This window comes from Sturnus vulgaris, chromosome 20 (genome assembly GCF_052056855.1).
Source record: "Sturnus vulgaris isolate bStuVul1 chromosome 20, bStuVul1.hap1, whole genome shotgun sequence".
Taxonomy (NCBI): Eukaryota; Metazoa; Chordata; class Aves; order Passeriformes; family Sturnidae; genus Sturnus; species Sturnus vulgaris.
This window is the reverse complement of record NC_142262.1, coordinates 8,730,645-8,753,567: the sequence shown is the minus strand read 5'-3', so window position 1 is coordinate 8,753,567 and position 22,923 is coordinate 8,730,645. Positions and strand designations below refer to the sequence as shown.

The 22,923-nt window shown below is 41.7% G+C and overlaps 2 protein-coding genes across 2 annotated transcripts in view; one reads left to right on the top strand and one right to left on the bottom strand.

Moving 5' to 3' along the window:
- The window catches only part of TBCD (tubulin folding cofactor D), a 115,002-nt gene that overhangs the window by 66,584 nt on the left and 25,495 nt on the right, over positions 1-22,923 (bottom strand). The window contains exons 14-15 of the mRNA XM_014885041.2: positions 22,595-22,689; positions 269-425 (exon numbers count right to left, since the gene is read on the bottom strand). Of these exons, the coding sequence (XP_014740527.2) occupies positions 269-425; positions 22,595-22,689 (252 nt within the window). The remainder of the gene's footprint in view (positions 1-268; positions 426-22,594; positions 22,690-22,923) is intronic.
- On the top strand, positions 16,863-20,146 carry ZNF750 (zinc finger protein 750). The gene is made up of 2 exons (XM_014885042.2): positions 16,863-18,283; positions 18,673-20,146. The coding sequence occupies exons 1-2, from the start codon at positions 16,863-16,865 to the stop codon at positions 19,388-19,390; spliced, it is 2,139 nt and encodes a 712-aa protein (XP_014740528.2). The 3' UTR covers positions 19,391-20,146.

Genomic DNA, 22,923 nt, shown 5'->3' with positions numbered 1-22,923 from the left:
CAGACAAAAGATGACACCCTGCCAAAGCCTGCACTGATTTCTCTCATCCTTACTGTGAATTTCTTTGGATTTTCCTTTGCAAAATATGTGAACAGAGGGAAACGAAGTCATCACACGATAAGGAAATACTTAGACATGTTTACATCACTGCCATCCCCCCCACATGCCATTCCTCCCTTGTTAATCTATTCAGCACACACATTAGCAGACACCCCGGGTTGAAGAGCCACAAGAACGAGCTGTGTGAATCCCCGAGGGCCCGGCTCACCTGGAGATGTGGCTGATGAAGGGGATGAGCTCGGCGGGCTCGTAGGCGCGCGCGAAGGCCCAGCACACGTAGCAGGCGGCGTCGCGCACGTTGGAGCCCACGCTGCACGCGCCCCTCTTCTCGTCGTACGTCAGCGCCCTCAGCATCACAGGAACCACTGCCACAGCAAAAACAATCCACACGAAGCAAGTTAGGGCATTCAGGATCATCTCGTGCCACCCCCCCCTGCCATGGGTAGAAACACCTTCCACTGTCCCAGGTGCTCCAAGCCCCAGTGTCCAACCCGGCCTTGGGCACTGCCAGGGATCCAGGATCTGGGCACCCTGTGCCAGGGCCTGCCCACCCTCCCAGGGAACAATTTCTTCCTGATATCTGACCTAAACCTACTCTCTTTGATTTAAATCCATTCCCCCTTGTCCAGTCACTATATGCCAGTATCATTTTTCTGCAGATAAAAGAGCTTCCAGAAGCTGTAAGGATAATTCTTTTACACCGTTCTAGAAACACATTGCCACAGTTCAAGAAATACGAATGCAGAGCTCCCCAGAGGGCCTTCATTTGGTATCTGCATATCCAGACAGCAAATCTGAGCACACCTCTCTCTAGATGGCATGTGGTTACTGCACTAAAAAGAGAGAGAAAGGACAGCAATACACACGGAGCTCTTTGGGGAAAAAAGGCCAATTTATTGTACAGACAGCCCGGATTTAAAGTGTGTCAGTGCAGCCAGGACAGGACAGGAGCTCATTGGACAATTGGGAAAAACATCCTTGGGACAGCACCTCAGGATGTGTCCCACGGGAAAGACACCAGGGGTTAATGTTGATGAATTCCACTCTGTTTGTCACCGTGTTCTCACCCTGGGAGACTCCTCCCTAACTGAAGCTGCAGTCAGCTTGTCAGCCTGGGAATGGAGCTGAGAGTCAGGAGAAATCCAGGCCTGAAAAGAATTTCCAAGCTGTAGTTCCCCAGCTCTCTAAATGTGTGTGTCCACAATGGCACAGCTTTATTAAATGACTGATGTCTGCAGAAACAACAGCCTCTAAAATAAAAGAAACAATTTCTCTCTCGGTTTTCTTTCTTGTATCATCAAATGCATCTTTTTTCCTTAGAAAATACTTGGCACAAGGTGATCCCATTAGCAAGAAATGGGATCACTGAGCTGTGTTTCATTAGCAATCTGTGCCTGGATATCCTTGAGTGGATATAATGACAAAATAATTAAAACTTCCATGTGCTGTTCATCACTGGGTACTGCTGCTTTAAACAAAAAGATAGATATCATGACTGAAGAAGTGAAGTGTTAAAAGGCTGTTTAAATTCATTTTAAGCTGCTAAAGAAAATCAAGGAGTAGATATAGGGATGGGTGAGATTTGGTTAATGGGAGCATAAACACTACAAGTGAGAAAGTGCAATTCCCATTCTGGAACAACAATACAGCAGAGATGGATGGATTGTTGGACATTTCCCAGTTCCTAAAGAAACTGCAATGAAAGTATTTAAAAATGCTGCCTAGCTTGTTTTGAAAATTGCTGCATCAACTGATGAGAAAAATGGAATTTGCTGGTTCTACAGGAACACTCAAGCAGGCGCCAAAGGCAATTTTGCAAAGCTGCAGCACGTTTCCCTCAGTGCAAGTGACCACTGCAGCTCCTTCCAACAGCTGGGAGAACACTCCCACCTCTGGGCAGGGAAGGAAAAGGGGGAAGGAAAAGGGGGGAAGGAAAAGGGGGGAAGGAAAAGGGGGGAAGGAGGCCCCTGCAGCACCTCCTCACATTTGGATTGTCTCTGTGAAATAAAAAATGTATTTGTGCAGTTTAATGTCGGAAATGCTGGGCACAGCCACCAATGGTTGGTCAGGGTCAGGGACAGTGGTGATGCTCCAGGGGCTGCTGGCCAGGGCAGCTCCAGCTCTCACACCTTTTGTGTCCTTTTCCTACATCTGGGACTCACAGCACTGCTCTGTGTGACTGCAAAGTCTGGAGACACAGAAAAGGAAGGAAGCAACAGGGGGCACTGGGAGGTGGGACTAACAGGGGAAACAAGGTGAAGTGGGCAGCACTGCTAATTAGAAACACAAGAATAAAATAGCAAATACTGATCTAGGGAGCATCTGGTTTTGTGCTATCACTGGTTGAGTATTAACTGGTGAACCATAATGGGAAATGCTGAATAAAAACTGCTCCTGACACGTGTGTGTGTGTGTGTGTGTGTGTGTGTGTGTGTGTGTGTTCAAAAAAGCAGGTCCAGCATTACATTTCTTGTTGGTTTTTAAGAGTTATAAAACCCCAAAAGAAACACTACCCAAAATTCCAGGTTTAACTTAATTTCTTGCCCAGAGTTCCTCAAACACCATGTCAAATCTTAACCTAAAATCACTTTACCCAAAAAATCACAGATTTAAAAATCCAAAAACCTTAGGAAAAAAATCTTCCAGAAGAAACTTATTTTAGTTTGGTAGGGTGGAGGTAAAACTCTTTGATTTTTGAAATTCTGAACATGTCTCTTTTATTGAAAAGTAGGAGGTTGGAAGAAGCAACAGGGAACTGTTCCTTAACTTTACAGGTTTAACTTTAAAAGTTCAGCTTGAATTTTACAAGTTCCCATTTCTTTCACAGACGTACCATTTTTTTCAAAATGTGTGCCACCAAAACTAGAGGATAAATAGTGCCCATTCTCCAGCTGGTTGTTAAAACAAAATCCACCTGTGCAGGTCTGTGAATGCTCAAGAAAACCCAGTCACCTTTAGCTGTAGCCTGGAGGTATCAATAAGCACCTGCTTCACCCCACCCTGCCATGCCCGAGAGCGTCACTGCCGTTGCAGCTCAAGCCTTAAAATAAAGAAATAACTTCTGGCATTACAAACAACAGGGTTGGGTTGGTTTTTTTCCTCATGCTGGAGACAGCTTGCAGAGATATTCTGCTTTTTAAACAGATTTTACACAGTCAGATGCTCAGTGCAGGTGAGGGACAATAAAATCTGGTGAAGGAGCTTGTGGAAGACATTGGATACTGGAAGGTTCAATATATTTAAATGAATGATCCCTGTAAAAACATACTTTACACCAACCTCGACTATAAGCTGTGCTGTCCAGAGCCCTTTGTCACTTCAACTCCACACAGTAAATGTATTTTTTTTTATTTAATGCAATGTTTATCATACAAAATATACAAATACACCAGTCAAACAAACAACAAAAACCTGTTCCTTAGCCCTAGGCCTTGGCTCCACAAGAAAATTGCAAAAAGTCAAGTCGACTTTATTTAATTTGAAACAGATTTTCACTGGATCTGGGGTTAAACAAGAATTGTCTACATTTAGTTTCAAACTAAAATATGCAACTGAAAACAGATTAAGTCAATGTTTTCTTAGACAAGCATTATGTTTTTATAGGGACTGTTTAGGCAGAGAAGCTGTTTCAATCCATTAAAAATATATTGCAAATCCTTCTATTTTAAAATTATATAAGAAAAAGTACTACAAAATGGACATTTGCTATTCCTGAAGGGTGTTTTTGCACCATGTCACAGCAGGAGCAGCTACAAATACTACAATTAATGAATGATGAAGCTTAAACTTAGAAATTCAACACAAAGGATAGCAATTTTGTTCTTCAAATTCTTCTTGAATGAAAACCAGCTCAGTACAGAAGTGAAGGTTCAGCCTCTTTGTGAGCCTCAGGATGAAAAAAACTGGTGCAGACATTCTTGCAGTGTGTTGTTTCCTAAAAACACAACTCTGGCTCCCCCATGTACAGAAAATCAGGTTTGAGGCCACTCACTCCTGCATGGCACCACAGGCTCTGGAAAGAGGCAGCTCCTAACTGGAACTTTGTTAGGGCTCCTGTACCAATATTTCCTGGATTAACACAGATGCAAACACCAGAACGTTCAGGTTAGGCCCATTACCAGAAATAAATACTTGTTTAAAATTCTGCCAAACATCTTTGAATTGTTCTCATTTTCCATAGAAGTTGCTGACTCCAGGATCTGCTCTTAAAGGGCTCTTTCATGGAGAGGATGGAGCCTCCAGTGGGGATCAGAAAATGCATTGCTGTTTTGGCTGTGGGAAGTTCTCTGTGTTCCTGTGAGATGCTCCCACATCACATCCCCAAGGGCAAGAGCCTAAAAACCTCCCCCAGGTGACCTCTCCTCTGCCATTGCTGCCCCCAGGGCTGGCCCCATTAGGAATCTGCCAGGGAAGGAGGAAGAGCAGCACAGCTCCTGCAGGCCCAGGGGGATGTGAGGAGTGGGAAGCTCAAGTCCCTGGAGCTGCTGTGAGCTCCCGGTGGCCCCCAGCACTGAGCCCACACACTCAGGGCAGAGGCACCTGCACAAAGCCCAGCAGGGCTCTGTGCCCTGCGACTGCAGGGCTGTGTCTGTCTGCCTGCAATCTCCCTCCAGCCTCTCACCACGTAATGAATTCAAAGAGTCTTTAATTATATGGTCACGTGGTGGTTTTTCCATGGAGCTACCTGAGCCAGCCCACAGGACAGACCTGCTCCAGCGGTGAATCACAGCAGGGCAGCAGAGGAGGTTGTTGTCTGCCTGGCTGCTGAGGGTGGAAAGCATGGAATGCCAAGGCTGGCTCTCAGACTCAGAGAACGGGGTGCTGGTTGAGCTGGATGTTGCCCCAAAGACTGTTTGATACCAGTCATGGCTCTTTAATGCTCTTTAGGAGCTGGACACTGGCTCTGGCTGCCAGTCCCTGTGTCTTGCACAGTGCCCTGGTGCTGACAGCAGTGTGGGCTCTGGACTGTGGCCAGGGGCCAACAGGAAGCAGACAGATCTGGATTCCAGCCAGTCCATCCCAACATTCTTACCTAACACAGCCCTAAAAGCTCAAAGCCCCCTGCCTGGCTTGCACTCAGAGCAGCATCTGACCCAGGACAGTTCTGAAACACAGAGCACTCCGTGTTTTGGGGACACTCCTACCCACTCACACCCAAGGCCAGCCCAGAGACCTTCACACAGGTGTACAGCTGACAGAGCTCTGCTCTGACTGAACCAACAGCAAACTGCACCTAAAGACATGAAGGAACAGGCTGGTGGAGAAATCCTACTGAGCAAATGAATTACTTGCTCTAAAGCAGTATAAAAATTCTATAAACTCATAACACTGCATGTCAGAAAAGAAGTATCACCCAAGAAAGCCCAGCCTTAAGGCTAAAGTTGTGCAATACCGAGATAAACCCCATGGTGAAAAAGCCAGAAGCAATTCACTGTCATTTATTCCCTGCTCGGTGTTTACTCCATCTCCCAGTGGCGCTGGGGGAGGGACCTTTCCTGCTGTGGCTCCAGACACTGCATTTCTTCCTGCTCATACCTGCTGGCTAGTGAAAAAAAAAATAAATCTGCACTATTTATAATGCTTCCTTGCTAATTTGAAAACTATTACGGTGACATAGGCATTATAACTTTTTAAAAGGCTCTTTTCAAGACCATGCATCACTTTTAAAGTTCACCTGCGTGTTAGAGAAGGAATTCCTCCATAACCAGCCTTTCAGGTTTGGGTGTTCTCGATTTTTTAAAGAGTCCACCTAAGACAGGTAGATCTTTTTTTTTTTTTTTTTTTTTTTCACTCCTTCCTGTATCTCTGATGAAAAGCACCTGGAGTTTTGCCAAAAGCTTCACAATTAACCACCACTACAGAACAAACCAACAGAGTGCAGCAGCCTGATTCTTGTCCCTCTCCTCCAACCCCGGCTGCAGCAAATCCATAACAAACAACTTACTCTGGAATATGAAAACACAGAAGGTAATCCTTAAAAACAGAGAATGTAAACAACTTTCAGAAGCTGTATAATACATTCCATAAGACTATTCATATATTTGTCTCAGTTAAACCTCCTTCTAAAATGCACTGAAAAGCAGGGGTCACTTTTTTTTTCCCCCATGAATGGCACAGTGAGATTGGACAAGCAAAAATGTCCCTTTTGTCCACTGTGTGTAGAGTGTTTCTATACAAAGGAGACTTCAGGGCTTTTTTTAAGTATATATAGTTATATATAATTATCAGTAAGCACCACTCTACTCTCAAATAAAAAAGAAAAAATACATAGGAATCCAATCTTTTCTCCATAACAGCACATGATCAAGCCTTTTCTGTACCAGGAACAGACAACTGGGTACTGCCCCAGAGCACATATCCATTCTAACCAAATTAAAAAGAAAAAATTAACAATACAAAATCAACAAGGTATTCGCACCAGAAGCTGTGGGAATTTTAAAATCACAGACACAGCAGTCACATGTACACAAATATTCCTTCAAAGCTGTACCATCTGCTATTGAGACTGGCCAAATTCCTTTGAAATCCTCTGACAGCACCAGAGACTTCATTTCATACAAACTTTTCACCAAAAATACACTCAACAATGGGATATCTTTAAAACAGGGAACAAACATCAACTGAGAGAACCAGTGTTTTCTATTTAAACTAAAAATTTACCATTCAGCAGAAATAGTTCACAAATATGTCCCTAAGCCAGGCCCTTTTTGGATACTGGTAGAGTTGTGTGTGACCTGTCTGAAAATGTAAAAAGCATCATGATTTTGTCATGGAATACCATGATATCATAACCTGGCAGGTCCCCTCTCAAATGTGCCCCGAGTCCCTCACTAAGAGACCTTCAACACTCCCTATTTCCTTCTTACAGTTTTTTGATGGTCCTTTTATTCTGAAGGTAACTTATAAACAGAAAAAGTTAAGGCTGGTTCTGCACATTTTTCACTCTTTATCACTACTTTTCATTTATTCTGACATTAAAAAAAAAATCAAATTCCAGATTCAGATCAGTTGTACCAACCCACCAGTACCAGACTCCTGAATTTCCCATTAGGAAATTCAGGATCCTATCAGCATTGTTTCCTTCTGTTCAAATGCTGCTTTCATTGTTGCCACAGTTTAAAAAGGAGTAAGGCACTGCTGGACTATCCCAGTCTACTCCCCATTAATGGGTAAGGGTATTTAAGAAAGCAGCAAGATTAAAAGTAACATCTTCCTGGCTGGAATCCTCCCAAAATAAGCACAGCTTCACTGAAAGTGTAACCACAGGGCTCTTCCAATCTGCTTGCCCTGGCTTCCTTTTCTTACTCTTCAGTGATGCAAATGTTTTCAACCTTAACTTTACACACACATGATTTTATAGCAGAAACAGGATCACACAATGCACAGTGAGCATTATTTCCTGGTGAAACACTAATACAGATGATATTTGAGAGATTGTCCCTGGTTTTCAGCACAGACAGCTGGGACTACTCAGAGCTCAGGAAGTCCTTGAGAGTGACACCAGAACATTCTTCAGCTCACCACCAAGACGTTAAGAACGCCCAGGAAGGTTCATGTTCCTCTACATGACACACCTTATTAGCTAGAAAGTTTATACTGTGCTGTCATCAAGAGAAATTTTAATAACGTCCTTTCACAAGCAAACCAGAAATTCAAGTAAACTAGGATTCTCTTGTTTATTTAGTATTTATCCCCACCCAATTAAATAAAAAAAAGCCCCTATAAATAATAGTCTGAAGCCTACAAAACCACAAATACAGCACAAAACAAAAGCTGTGAAATCATACTGAAACCACACTGAAATGCAAGTTTTTGGTTCTAGCACGCACTGTGGAGTAAGAAATATTTCATTCTGGGGTGCTGCAATTCCAAATGTAGACTGACACACAAATCCATCATTAGATCATGAGATTTTAGTTAACTCTGGGCTATTTTGCTAAAAAAGTTTCTCCCACATGCAAATTAAGCTGCATGATCCCTTCTAATAACAACTGAAATTTTACAGCTAAATAGTAACATGTAAATTTGAATGCAAAACTGTAACAGCCAAACTGCAGCTCATGAACTGCAGCATCAGGATTTTTCAATGAAATAAAATCAAACATTGCATTGCATTTTCTGGTTTATATTCGCCACTTTAAAAATGTATTGAAATAGTAAAAACCATATATTAATCATATAAATATTTATAAAATCTGACATGTTTCAGAAAAGAACTACAAGCTAAAAATATATTGTGTCTGAGAGTATTTGTTCTACACCTCTCTGCTCTCTGCTGAGAGCACCATCATAGCACCCCACACCAGGTATGGCTCAAAGAAAAGTGAGTTTATATAGCCTGGAACTGCACATGGCACAGCTCAGGTCCTGCTACTGGATTCCATCAGAAAAACTATCATGGAGACAAGAAAACTGGCTCAGAATCTCTGGTGTAAGTTTTGAAATTAAAGCAGAAAAGGAAAAAATATTCAGCACGAAAATCACTTTTGAAAGAATACATTTGGAAAGAACTGTAAAGTGTGTCAAGCAGAAGCTGAAGGTGCATTTTTCATCCCTGTGAGAATGACTGACAGGGAAAAGAGTCACCATTAAAAACCCTCCCTTATAAACAGTTCATCCCTTTGCCTACAGTCCCAATTCCTGCTGTTTCCCACTTCCCCCAAGATGTTTCACTGCCCAAGGGCAAGGATGGGAACACAAAGAAAGATCATCCTAGCTCTAGACCAAACAGCACAGGCCACAATAAATATCTAAAAATGGGATCTGCAGTTGCTATTAACTGCTGAGCTTTTATTCTTTTCCCATACAGGTAATTTGCTCCAGTAATCCTGAACAAGTGGCTCCCAAACACCAGCACAGTAATCTGCCCAGACGTATCTCTGGAGTCAGGGTCTGGATAGTTACAAAAAACAAAGGCACATTTCAAAGGTGTTATTCAAAATGCATTAAGACTAATAACTATTCATATGGGATAGAAAAAAATAATTATGAGAATACTGTACGAGAATCACGTCATGTTTCAGGGCATGGTGTGAGTTACACAATTACAGTCACATCCATTTGCCCCCTTCTGGGAACGGGGTGGAACAACCCAGCCCAAATGTGCTGATGCTGAGAGCCAAATCCCTCAATAACTTCATTTCAAGTGATCCCAGAAAGAAAAAAAGGTCTTTGTTAGCTGAAAGCCACATATCCAGACACAACTGAGGTGACACAATGGACACTGCAGTTCCAAGGTGTTTCCTGTATGCTCCACCAGCTCCATGTCCACCAGTGTCCACATTTACCTGCTGCTCTCCTGGAATAACCAGTGAGCTCACAGATGGATAAAGAACCTCTGCAAAGACCTGGAAAAACGACTGCTGATGGAAAACCAGGGGCCATCCCCTGGGAGCAGCACTGGAGTCCTGAGTGCAACCAGCAGGGCCAGTCCTGGCATCAGAGCACATGGGCAAGAACTCTGTGACTAAAGTGGAGGTGACAACTGGAGCAACACCTGGCACACACTGATACATCCAGGGAATGGAATTCTGAAGGGGAAAACAGAAATGAGATGAGAGGTGTGTCCAGATCAGGGTAAATTTACCCCATTTGGATGCCGAGTTTCTGCAACTGACATTTTGGTTTCTGTTTAGTGCTAAAGCTGAGCCAGAAAATTCATATAAAAGCACGTACAAAGAAGTTTGTAACATTTAGAGAATGACAGAATTATGCTACAGTAATTAAACCCATGAAATTCAGCTACAGCTAAACAACACTTACTTATAACTGAATTTTAAAAATAATTTAGAATAAAGAAGTATATTCTACACCAAAGAGCATAACACAAAGCTTCAGCCCCACAGAGGTACAAAAATAACCATATTTTTTTTTAAAGGCAACTTGGCAGAAACATATCAATAAATCCAAATTTAACTACGGCAGTTCTGGTGTTCTTAATTAATCTGACCTGTGCTCAGGTAAATGAAAAAGGTGCCACCAACAAGGGACTGGGGTGACTGACAGGACACTCAGGATGTGACTGAGTGAGTTAAAAATAAAGTGTGGAAACAACATCACTGCAATCATGATTTCTTATTTCTGCAAGTCTGCACAAACAGGAGTTCTCATGGTCCTGTTCTGGGGTCCACCAATGAATCTTCTCCCCCAGATCTGGATTTTTAATATCACCCCAAGCAAAGGAGAATTTACATGAGCTGTTCTTTGTCTTCCAGTTCCACTTCACTTGCAGCTGATTTCACTGACCTGACTGATAACAGCAGCTTCCAGGAAACAGCTGGGTTTAAAACATTTTCTGTGGGTCAATGCAGCAACTGGACATTACATTTCCCCTCCAAATACAAGGTCAGGCAACGGGGACAAAAGGGAAAATAAAATCAAAGTTCCAGTTCTGAGTGACTGTTATCCCAGTTCAGTCAGCTCTATTTAGAGAGTCCAACAGCTTCCTCTAGATGCCACAAATTGAAATTTTCTTACAGAGACATTTCTGAATACAGACACTGAAAGGCATTTCTACCTTTTTCCCTTAGAAATTTCTAACACACAAATTTTTATTGAAAATATTTTACGACTAAATGGAAGAATTTATCCCATCTTAATCCAAAGGATTTACAAACAAATAACTCGACAGTAATGTGGCAGTAACATTACACCTTCCATACTGCTACACTGCATTACAGAAACATAATAATAAAAAAAATAATTAAGGGAAAAAATAAAACATACCACAAGAGCCACTCTTCTACCTTAAAATTAGTGATTGCTTATAATTTGATATTTTTTCCAAGAAGTTACACCAGCCCAGAAAGAGGAAGCATGGTGACCTGCATACCCACATAGGGAAGTAGATGGCTGTAAATAATTCCACCAAACCTTTAAAATTATTTTTAAGACACTGCTTTAAACACTGACTTTGAAACAACTTTTATCCATTCTAAACAGGTTTTGTAGTGACAATTTCCTTAACAATTTTAATTCCAAAAAATGCTGCTTTTGCCAACTATAAAATCCATCATACATTTGAAAGTTTCAGTATTCTGCAGCTGTCTTAGCTACACAGCAGTGGATGAAACAAGACGGTTCTTACATTCAGTTTTGAATAGAAGTTTTAACATCTCTGTAACACTGGAATTAGTAGCCAAAAGCTCCTTTGCTTATGCATTAACAGGAGTGTCTTTTATACAGAGCTACAAGTATCAAAATATTTTCCTCCTTCTAGCCTGTATGTGAGAGGAAATCATTTCACTGAACAGCTCAGCCATATCACCACGCACCGAGAAATTTGTCATTTACAAACTCTAACAAAAAAAAACAACTTAAAAGCCAGTCCCAACACTTATCAGTGGGTGAGCAGTTGACTTTCCCATTTCACTGTTGGATTTCAAGGTCCTGAGCAAACACACAGCCATGCCAATCAATCCTTGCTGCAGTGACTCCTTTCACTTTCCAGGACCTGTACATTTGGCTGTCGATTATAGACAAGCTTTGGCAGGTTCCTGTGGCAAGCAAGCTTGGAGTTAGTTCAGTCCCGCCTTCAGAAAGGAGACTCATGAAGGACAAAAATTTAAATAAAAACGAAGAGGGGGGAGGAAAAAAAAGAAAGAGCAAGAATATTAAAGCTACAAAGGCATTCAATAAAAAAGTCAGTCTCTAATAAATGAGCAAAATTGTTTTTCAAGCTTTGCTACCCCTTGCGTACAGTCAGTTCTGTTGCCCACGAGTCACTTGTATAAAACTTCAATATCCTCAGTGTTAACCGAGCCATTTCTGACCCCACACTGCAAACTGCCTGCCACAGGAGCAGCCACCAGAGCTGAGAGCAGAACTTGGTTGTTGGAGGGCACGGAGCGACGGGAGCTGTCTCCGATAGCCGAGATGCTGAGGTAATGCTCAATGAGAGCGGTGGACGCAAACAAATGAATCGTAGCTGCAGGCTGGAGTAATATCAGGTGCATCTCTACACCCCGAGGGCTCAACTCCTACTCCTACACGCTCAGGTCCCTCCCCTGGAACAGCCTCCTGCAGTTTCACTCAGGGCTCAGGCAGAGAACAGGTACTGCTCTCCCAGCAGTGACAGCTCCAGCCCAGCGGCCGGCCGGCAGCTCTCGGACACCGCAGTGCCCGGTGAGTACATTGCTTCCCAGCATTTCTTTCAATAAAACCCGCTCGTGTTAAGGAGTAAATGTGAGGTGCTCAGCTCGCAGCTGTCCCAGCAGCCAGGGTTACTCCAGCAGGTGCACTCACGGCACCAGTTTCAGCTTTCAGCAGAAAGTTTCAACAGGAGAGGGGAATATTTCAGTCTGAGAGAAAATCTGACTCCTGCAAGTTTTTACAATAATTAACTCTCGTTGGTGCAAAGGGTTTTCAGCACCTTTTTAAATTTATTTATTTTTAATTCAGGGAGTTAATATATTGAAGTATGACAAAAAGCTGTATTGCTTAAAATTGTTATATTTGCTCTGCCAGCTCTGCTTCCTCGAGTTGTGTCGGGTTCATCTGAAAAGCTTGTATGAAAATAATGTGCTCCAGTTTTGATTTATTAATTTTTACAGCTTCTAAAAATTTAGCAGAAAATCAGACTGTTCTCTATTTCCTAGTCAATTAAAGTGTAGTATGACATTGATTTATTAACTTGGTATGTAGAAAGATTTTTATTTCTTATCCACGCTGCCTAAGCGAATCATTTAATCTGTGTTCCTGAGCTTCCTCTCGCACGCTCGGACGCACAGGGACACACACACAGCAGTGCCCGTGGGTCTGGACCTCACACACACACACACACACACACACACACACTGCCCTCCCAGCCCACTCCTCTCACCCCTGTTTCCTCCTAATTAACAAACAGTTGTGTTAAAATTTATCTTTCAGTTTCAAGGACCTGGAAGTTTAGAAGGGAGGGGTGGTTAATCGCTGAAAAATCTCAGCTAGAATAAAAACTCACAAATCTTGTTCTTGCAACACCCTGGGTAGGTGACAATGGCATGTCCTTGGGTTATGCAATAATGCCACATCACAATATTTTAATTATAGCATGTCCTTCAAAATGTTCCACCCCAGTGAGTCCTCCTGGTCAGAGAGATCCACATCACCAGAAGGAGCCTGCAATAATAATGGGGTGGGCATGAGCTGCTGTTACGTACTTTGCTGAAGCAGTGTCCTAAAAAGAAATGTAATTACTGTCCCTGCTTGTAATAAAAGACATTCTGAAATTTCCTCTTTGATCAACTGGGCATCTTAAACAATTTAAACTACTTAAAACCCTAAAAAAACAACCTGGACAGATATATATGCACATATCTATGTGTGTGTATGAATACACATGTGCATATGTGTGTATACACTTATCCCCACGGACAATTTTTGTTTATATATTTACACACAATGTTCAACTACATTCCTGTTTTCTGAACCTGCCAACAGGTTAAAGGCAAGGAGGGAGCAACAACCTGCTTTTAAAAATAGAAGGAAGGAAACTTGGAGCAGTCAGTGTCAGGCTGGAAAGGGCGACAGGTTGGAAAGCCATGAGGAGGTTACCAGTGACAAAAACAAACAACTAAGATAACCTCAAGTTTAATCAAGATTATCTGAATAACCTGCTTTCAGTAAAAATATAAATAAATAATACTATTGCATTTCAAAACTAGAAAATTAGAGTAATATATAACCATCTGCATTTCTACACACAGGTCTACAGGAAATAGATTCTCAATCTAAAAAAAAAAAGTTACATAAAAATTATCCTGCTACTGAAGATTTTTTCCCCTTTTTAAAGGGTATCACAAGTGATGGCATTGAATTTAAAGGAAAAAGCAACTACTTATTTTGATTTTTTCTTTCCAATATTAAATTCTAACTTTGGCAGCACAAAACATACATTGCACAGCTGTAAATAACATTATTTATATAGGGAGAGTTTTAATTGGTTACACCTATTTTAAATCATTAATGTCCCTTTGGACTGTGTGATCAAATAGTTTTAGTGTTTTTAATAATAAAATATGTCCCTCTTCCAGATACTCCTGTGTCTTAAGAGACCAGAGGAGGAATTGTCCTACTTGTCTAACTTTAGAAATATTTTATTACTGGCATTTTTAAACCAAGAGAAAAGAAAAGGATTAAATAGTAAAAGCGAGAAAGAAAACGTTCACCTGGCTGGCACTGACCTAAGTTTAGGAAAGGTAAACACCCTTTAAAATGAGCTGCTCTCTGCACCTCACAAGTCAGAGCAGCAGGTTCTGGAGCCATCAAAACAAATTAAATAGGAAGAAATAAAAAGCTGTTGGAATGCTCTCCTGCTGTACCCACGGCAGAGGAGCTCCAAGGCTTGACATTTCTAACATTAAAACTGCAACAACGCATTTTATCTTGTTAAGAAATGATAGTTAATACTCTGTCCAACAGGAATAACTTGAATCAAAGTTAAATACCAAGTACAAAGTCAGAGGGGGGAGGACAGGACACACAGGAATTTTCATTATGAAGCAAAGGAAAGCTGGAAGAACAAGGAAATCTAATTACCATCCCTTTATTATAAATGCTGCACCTGAATGCAGATTCGGACGTTATCATAAATGCTTCACTGAAGAAAGCCATGGGGTTTTGACAACAATATCTTTTTTTTTTCAAGAATAATTAGTACAAGCACTTCCAAGACGATATAAAGAATAACAGGTACAAACTGACTTGACCGAGTCCATTACAAACTTCCCATGTTAGTTACACATCACTAGTTAAAGTAAGTGCAACAAGCTCACTTAAGGCAGAAGAAAAAGCTCAGTTCCCTATCTTGACCTCTCCTCCTATGTCTCAATATTTCATTTACTTTTTTTTAAATGTTTAATATTTTAATTTTACTTATTTAAAAATATTATTTTTAATATTTCAAAGGATTTCTAGCTATTGTTATTTAAAATATTTTAAAATACCATATATGATTTTTTAAAATGTATTGGACTATCATTTCAACCATACTCCAATCATGAGACTTTAACATGCTGCTGCATTTTTCCTTGTTGCTCTTACAGTATCAGTATCCAACTCAAACAACCTCATTAAAACCTGAAAAACAAAAAGCTACTTCTCTAGAAATTCCTTTTTCAATAATCTGAAGCACATGTAATCACTTGTTAATTTTAGGAAAAAGCTTGATTATTTTTTTCGACTTGCAAAGCAGCTTTGCATTTTTAAGAGTGCCTTCACAATAACTATCTTAACAAAGTTAATACTTCTATGACATCAGAAACAACATTTAATACAATTTGCTAGAATTACTATACCTGATGAGCCAAGCAGCAATTCTGTAGCTTTCCCTTCAGTTTTCATCATGTGTTGCCTGTCATTTTCTGTTAAATAATCTCTGATTTAAGAAATGCAAAACATCTCTACTTGAACTAAAAAATCTCACAGCACATAATTACCAGCAATTCTTTTCATAAACTTAGTATTTTAATACTACTAATTCAGACTTCTATGTAAAAAGCTTTTTAAAAAAAAAAAAAATGGAGCTATCTCGTCACCCTTCCAATTAGTATTCCTGTAGTTTCGGGTAACACAATAGATACAGTACGTGGTTTTGCAACAGTCATCATTTTGATAATGATGCTTGTAGTTCATGATGAAATCATCAGTTTTTAGATCTCTGCCATAACACATCCTATAAAATCATGAGAACTTGACTCTGAGAGTTTCTCACGCCTTCAGAATCAGTGAACATAATGGAACAAGCCAGTACAAGCCCTCCTGACTTATCTACCCAGCAAATCACTGGGCTGGATAAAGTATCCACAACCTTCGTTTTTTTCCAAAGAAAGGCAGATAGATCCTCCCCCTATAAATCAATTACTGTCAGACACTTTTTCCCCCGAGTTAATACACTGGGGTGCCCGTGTTAACTATGTGCAATCTGTGAGGATGGCAGACGTGTTTATCAGGCAGAGGACTCCATTAGTCAGACACTGCAGTGCTCATTTCTCTTAATTGAATTAGGAAGAGGAAGAAAATCGGTGTGGTTTTATCCTTCGAGAGATTGGGCACTTTTGAGGCATCCATTGAGATTGGGCTGTTGGGAAATGCCACACCAATGAAGAGAGTTGGTCAGTCTCAGAAAGAGCCCAGTCAGCCGCCCAGGAGCGACCCGTGCACCCCACCCTTGTGTCACCACAGCAGGAAATTCCCTCCTCGCTCTCCCGGACCGGCCCGACAGGCTCACCCCACATCCAGCCCCTGCCAGGACCTGCCTCTTCCCATCCCACCCACTCCACTCCTCTCTCAACAGCTCCTCCTGGATTTCTACTTTCATCTTCTGAATGAATGTTCCTCCAGCTTTCAAAGAGAACTCCCCTGAGCTGGCAGCACGGGCAGGTGACAAGTGCTGCTACTGGAAATTAGGCCACTTGTGTGGCTGTTTGGGTGTGGGAGGATGCCAAAGGTCAATGCCCATGTAACTCGGGTCTGACATCCAGCTTTTTTACTCTGTTTTAAAAAACCCAAACAACACAACATATGCAGTATAAGAGGGAATGCTCTTAACACAACTCCTTTGTGTTTAGTTCCAATGTTCCACTACAGCTCATTTTAAACTTTGTGTTTCAGTTCCTGCACTGCCAGTGGCAAAAGCCTTGCTTTCCGTCACCCTCTTCCCTGAGACACCGTAGGAGCTGGCTGCTTCTCCTCACCTGGGAAGAAGGATTCTAGAAACCTGAAAAACCGGAAACATCACGAGGCTAAAACTGAGGGAAGCCAACCACAAGAAAGTTTTTATAAAGAACCATTACATTTAATTGTTTAAAGCAGAAAAAAAGATGAGTCTCCTCAAAGAACGTAAACCCAAGAAGCCTCATTACATCCCAAGACCACCGGGAAAGCCGTTCAAGTACAAGTGCTTCCAGTGCCCCTTCACTTGCAATGAGAAATCCCATCTCTTTAACCACATGAAGTATGGCCTCTGCAAAAACTCCATCACTTTGGTGTCAGAGCAGGATCGTGTGATCAAGTGTCCAAAGAGCAGTTCCCTGGAGCCCAAACAGATCAACCAGCTCGATTCTACCGTCAAACCAACTTCTTCTAAATCTGTCACAAACGGACTGTCAAGCCTGGATTCAAAACCTCAATATCCTTTTACAAAAGAAGATGCCAAGGAAAACGTTGAGTTACAAAACCAGGCAACAAACGCAGCAATCCAAGGACAAAAACCTGCGATTCCGAAGGAACTGAGCCCTGCCAGCTCCGCAGCAGAAGGTGCCATCAGCGTGCAGCCCCTGATGGAGGGCATGGTGAGGCCCTCGGCCTTCGTTCCTGTTGGGGAACACCGAGACAGCAAAGGCCCAGAAATCACTGAGGCATCTGAAATCCTCTCCCTCTCCAACAAAAGTTCTCCTTTTCACACCAAGTCTGCGTTTCACGCACCAGCTCACCCGTGGAAGGCAAGTTCTTTCCTTCCAGAATTTCCACATAAAGTTGCTCCCACAAAAGGCTTTGGTTCCATTTCACCTTACATGCAACCAATGATTCCCGAGTACTCGCCCCATTTCTATGAGCATCGGCTTGCTATCTACACACCTTACCTGCTCCCAGGTAACTCAGAGTGTGAAAGCTCTGCTCTCTCTGTCTATGGAACAGACCAAAGACACTTTCTTCCCCACCCTGGGCCACTTCCAAAACCCCTAAATCCATCAGCATATGAACACTATCGATTGTTCCAACAATACCACTCCACTCCACCAATACCATATGGATTTTGTAGGCCAACAGATCCTCCATTTTACAGATTTTCACACGTAGCTGGTATTAACAGGGATCAAAACTCTCATCTGATGGAAGAAACTACCTTGCTCTACCCAGCTTCTTTAAGCCCTTCCCAACAATACCCTCTAAGTTCACATAAAAAACAAGCAGATTATGAAAAAGAAATGACGTTATTGCATGCCAAAGGTAACCCTAAGGATGACCAAAATGAACGAGAGAATGCCAAAATGAGCCCTCTCGCGGGAAGTGCGGCAACAGGATCCCCCGGCAGGCCCAGCCCCACCAACTTCACCCAGACAAGCCACACGTGTGAGGGTTTGTTTGACCTCTCCAACAAGTCATCATCCACATCCCTGGGCAAGTATGACCAGTCAGAAGAAAACTTCACAGCCTTCAGACCTGTGAGAAAAAGCACTGACCAACAGCCTTCCCTTCAAGGTGTGCAGGCACAGCAGGAGAGAGGGGATTCACCCAACAGGTAAAATAACACTCTGCAAATTCTCATCACGTTTGCCAGGGACATGCAAAGACAGATGGGCACATTTCATGCAATGCCTGTTAGTACAGAACATATTAAGTCACTGCTGTAAATCTCAATACATCTGACTGTGCAAAGCACACAGGTGCTACAGTGAGCACACCATTCATACTCTTTAAATGTACCAAGAATTTCTGTAGTGTTTGTGTACTTGTGTACTTTGTGTTTCAGGGAATTACTTCTATTACAGTAATGGGTATGGTGCAAGGGACTTGGGGGATTTAGAGGAGAAACAACAGAATTGTCAGACTTCTAGCCTAGAAGTGTAGATTTTCCCAGTTTAAAGGAGCAACTGATAGTGAATTCTCTTTTCTCCTCGTTTCTTTCAGCATCAATGTCACTGATGAAGACTCACACACACAGATTGACGGCCAGAACAACACGGGCTCACCGTCCAACACAGAAGAAGACACTGGGATAGCTCCCCTCAATCTTTCAAAAAAGGCCGACACGAGCACAGGACCTACTCACGAGCACGTGTACAAAACCCCATCCAAAACAGACAGGCAGAGCTTCCTGGAAATGCAGGACATGCCCCTGAACCTCTCAGTGAAGGATTCCTGTAACACAGCCAGCCTGAAAACGTCCTTCCACAGCCCATCCCACGACAGCAGCGCTGCTCCTTCTCCCAACAGCGCCAAGGAGAGCTGCGCGGCGGAGCCCAGGAGCGCCGGCAGCAGCGCCTGTGACAAAGGCTCGGCGGCGCAGCGCGGCCAGGCCGCGGACTTGGGGCTCATGGAGGGCTGTGACGAGCAGAAGCAGACGGCGGCCGTGGCTCTGTGCCAGCTGGCTGCCTACAGCCCCAGCACGGCCCGCCTGGACGGCGACGGGCACGGAGCGCAGGACGGGCACGGCGCGCCCGCGGAGCCCGCCCGGGCCGCCGCCAACGCCGCCGACGCCCAGGACACCCCCTGCAACCCCAAGGGGAAAGGACAAAAAAGGACAAACCAAAAAGAATCCGTGAAATCCCAGCAAGGTGCTAAGAGGGTCAGGCCCAATGACTGCAGCAGAGTCTTCACTTTAAGGAAGAGAACAAGAGTGTCCTAATCCTCCTCCTTCCAGTGAGCTTCTGGTGACCAGCATGATCATGAAATTTCTACAAACCCTCACTCCTTGGGCTTGGCCCGTGACAACATACATTCAAATCTCTCCATTGTAAATAATGTTCATAATTTTATATTAATATTTTTAAGTAATTGAACTTTGTCTTGTACAAGCTCAGGTTTTGATGAGTGAATTTTTACATTCATTACTAAAGCCAAAGTAAATCAGAAGAATCTTCAAGGGGTTTTTGCAATTGTATGATGTAAAATAACTTTTACAACTTCTTTTCTTGAAAGATGTTTAAGCTCTAGAAACAATATTGCTCAATAACATGCTCTCATAGTCTTTTTTCAGCCTTAACTTCATCTAATAGGGGTTTTTTTTGGTCTTTTTTTTCCTTTGAAAACCTTTTTATGTCACTGTGCAGTAGTTTAAACAAGCTTAAGATTAAAACTGGCTTTTTAGAATGTACTGTAAAAACTGCTCCGTGTATGGATGCACTTTGCCATTCTGCCCTAAGACAGATCAAATTTAGTTACTCAGAGGCAGATGCCACTTGAAATAAACTGCCCCAAACCCTGTGTAAGCGACCTCTTCTTGCACTGACTCAGAACAAGATTCAAGTCAAACCAAAGAAAGCCTGCACAGGTTTAATAAATGCAGTTTATGTTCAACTTTAAGTAAATCACTATGAAAACAACACTGAAAATATGAAGAATTAAGCAATCCAGGTGCCTGCTTTGCTGAGGTTAGACAGACACTGGGCAGCCTTCAAACTCCAGGCCTAAAAAGTTATTTATATAATTTATTTCACCTGATGCAAACTCTCCTGGTGAAGGTCTTGTTTCAGTAGATGTGTATCACTCACTATCAGCTTCTGTGTCCTTCTACAGCCATAAACTATTTCCTACTTCTATATCTGTGTACATAAACTGGCAATTTTTCAAATAAATCTTGTTATCTGTACTGAAAATATATGGAAAGTCATTCATGAACACAAATACATTTACTACACTATCTATATTGAAGAACAGTTAGCAAGAAATTGCTAGCTGTATTTTCAACTGGCAATCAGACTTTTGGGACCAAATCAATTCCAAAAAAAAAGGAGCTTTCTTCAGTGATGGAAATTCATTATGCAGATTAATTCATCCATACTTTAATTCCAAATAATGAAGCTCAGAATTCCCTCTGCCTTAAAGCTGCTGTCCAGCTTGTCCAAACTGCTACAGAAGTTCAACTAAAATAAGGCTGATCCCTGTGTAAATTTACACAGTGTAAGGAGAACAAACCCAGAACAAGCACTATTCACATAAAGCTGCAGGTATACATTTCTCACTGATCATTACTCAGGTGAGGGACATCCTCACCTACCTGAACATCACTAATAGGTGTAAAACTACTTAAGGAAGTGGAGCTGCATTCAACACAATGCAGAATTCCCAGAATTTTTTGACTCGTGTTTAGTGCTCTGCTGCTTTGAGACAACTCAGAGCATTGTAAAACATTTTGTAATTAAACAGTAAATGACAGACCTTAGTTTCTGAGGTAAGGAAAAAAAAAAAGAGATACTTTTATATTTTATAGAGAAAAGCTTCTCTCATATTATCAAAAGGCAAGGATATCAATGTGAGTTTGAAAAAAGGCAATGCAGTAACAGAAAAAGCCCAAACAACTGAAATGACAACAGCAGGGCAGTCAGTGAGGGTGAGGGACTGAGCTGCACATCAGCACGTGAGGGAACAAAGAGACAGAGCTGCTTCCAATCCAAGATTAAAGCTTCAATCTTAGGGTCAGTTGCTGCTAAATCCCTAATTTCCAAACATGAAATTACAGTCGTGTCACCACTGCCACTCTTCACACTACCTTAAGCTATCTGCCTCACTCATCTCTGAAAACAGAAAGCTTTCATTATCCACAATTTTTAAAAAATATCGTGCACCTCTTTACTTGGTAATTTGAATTTCTTTCAAGTGAACAAAGAAAAACTTTCTGGTGTTTCTTCCATAGAATTCAAGTATTTATTCTCCCCCATCTCCATACAAATATTATTTATAAAAGCCAGATCTAGTGGTGAAGTCTACCTGATGTGCCTTCTTCAAATAAAATAAAAATCCATGACATGAGGTTATCCAGATTCCCTGAGAGAGGTGCACAGTTTTGGTTTTGTCAGAACTGAAACACAGATTTACCTTTGGAGGATTTTCCTTTCATGATTCCCCAGCTGTAAGCTGGAAGGTTTTTAACTGTTTCATCTTTATCATGCAAGGGCAAAAGTAAAGAAAAAAGGGAAACCAAGTGAAGGCTCACTGCCTTCAAACGTTCTCACATGCTACAATGGACATGAACTCATTCAATGGGCACAGAGTAATAAACTGTTTTAAATGCCACATTTTACAGCACATCTTCAAACTAGACAAGATTTAGCACCCTGGCTTACTAGTATGAAACACCAGTTTTAAAACATCTTTTAAATTTAGTGTTCAGCTTCTCTGTTCAACACAGGAGCACCAGATGGGATCCAAACAACCATCTAGAACAAGATGCTGCTGTAAAAGCACCCAAGGGGGGATGTCAACTGCTACACTGTGCTTCTGTCATTCCCACTGTGTATGGCATTGACCAAAATTACATTAATATCTCTGTCATTCAATGTATGTTGATAACTACAGAACACACAAAGAAACAATTCCTGTGCCCTGTTCTTTAGCTTTCCATCCTGCTATTTCAAAAACCCATTTAAAATATAAACAATTCATGTATAAATTACATTAAACTGGCCTTTGAAATTTAACCATAAACAAACAGCAGAAGCTACTGGCTTTAAAGTGCAAGTTAGTCATCAATTATTTAATATATTCTGCTTAAATAATGACACTGACACAATATGGAGACATGCAGAATTGTTTTATACAACTGTACAAAGAAACATGGGAGGGAAGAAGAAAGAAGAAAACCCCAAGAATTTAATTCCATTTTGGAAAGAAATATTTATTAAGTACAAAAAAAGGCACACCCAAGCCAATGCTTTAGACAGAAGTACTGAAATATCCCCATGGGCGAATGTTTTACTGCAGAACTCAGTACTTCAGTCATCAGCCAGCACACACACACACATCAGCAAATCCCAGTCTATTGCCACACATTTGGTACCTAATAATGTAAATTTTTATTCCATGAACTTACATTCAAGCAAGTACAACTCACCATCTGAAATTCGGGAAGGGAGCAGCAATCCTCTCCTGCCCAGCTCGGCCAGGGCCAGGCACCCACCGTGCCACGCGTTGTCTGTTTCCTGGAAACTAATGTCAGAACAACAAGATTTGTTAAAGCTGGCCCTCCTTCTCAGGATTTCATTTCTTCTGGTGAATTCCTAACATTTTAAAAGATCCCTAATCCAAACCAGCATGTTCTTATTGTGTTATTGATGCCACTGGAGTTGTAAAATAGAAGAATGACAAGTTGAACATGTTTTCTTTCCCATTTATGCAACATAAATACTGCTATAAATATGATTAAATAAGCAAAAAACTCAT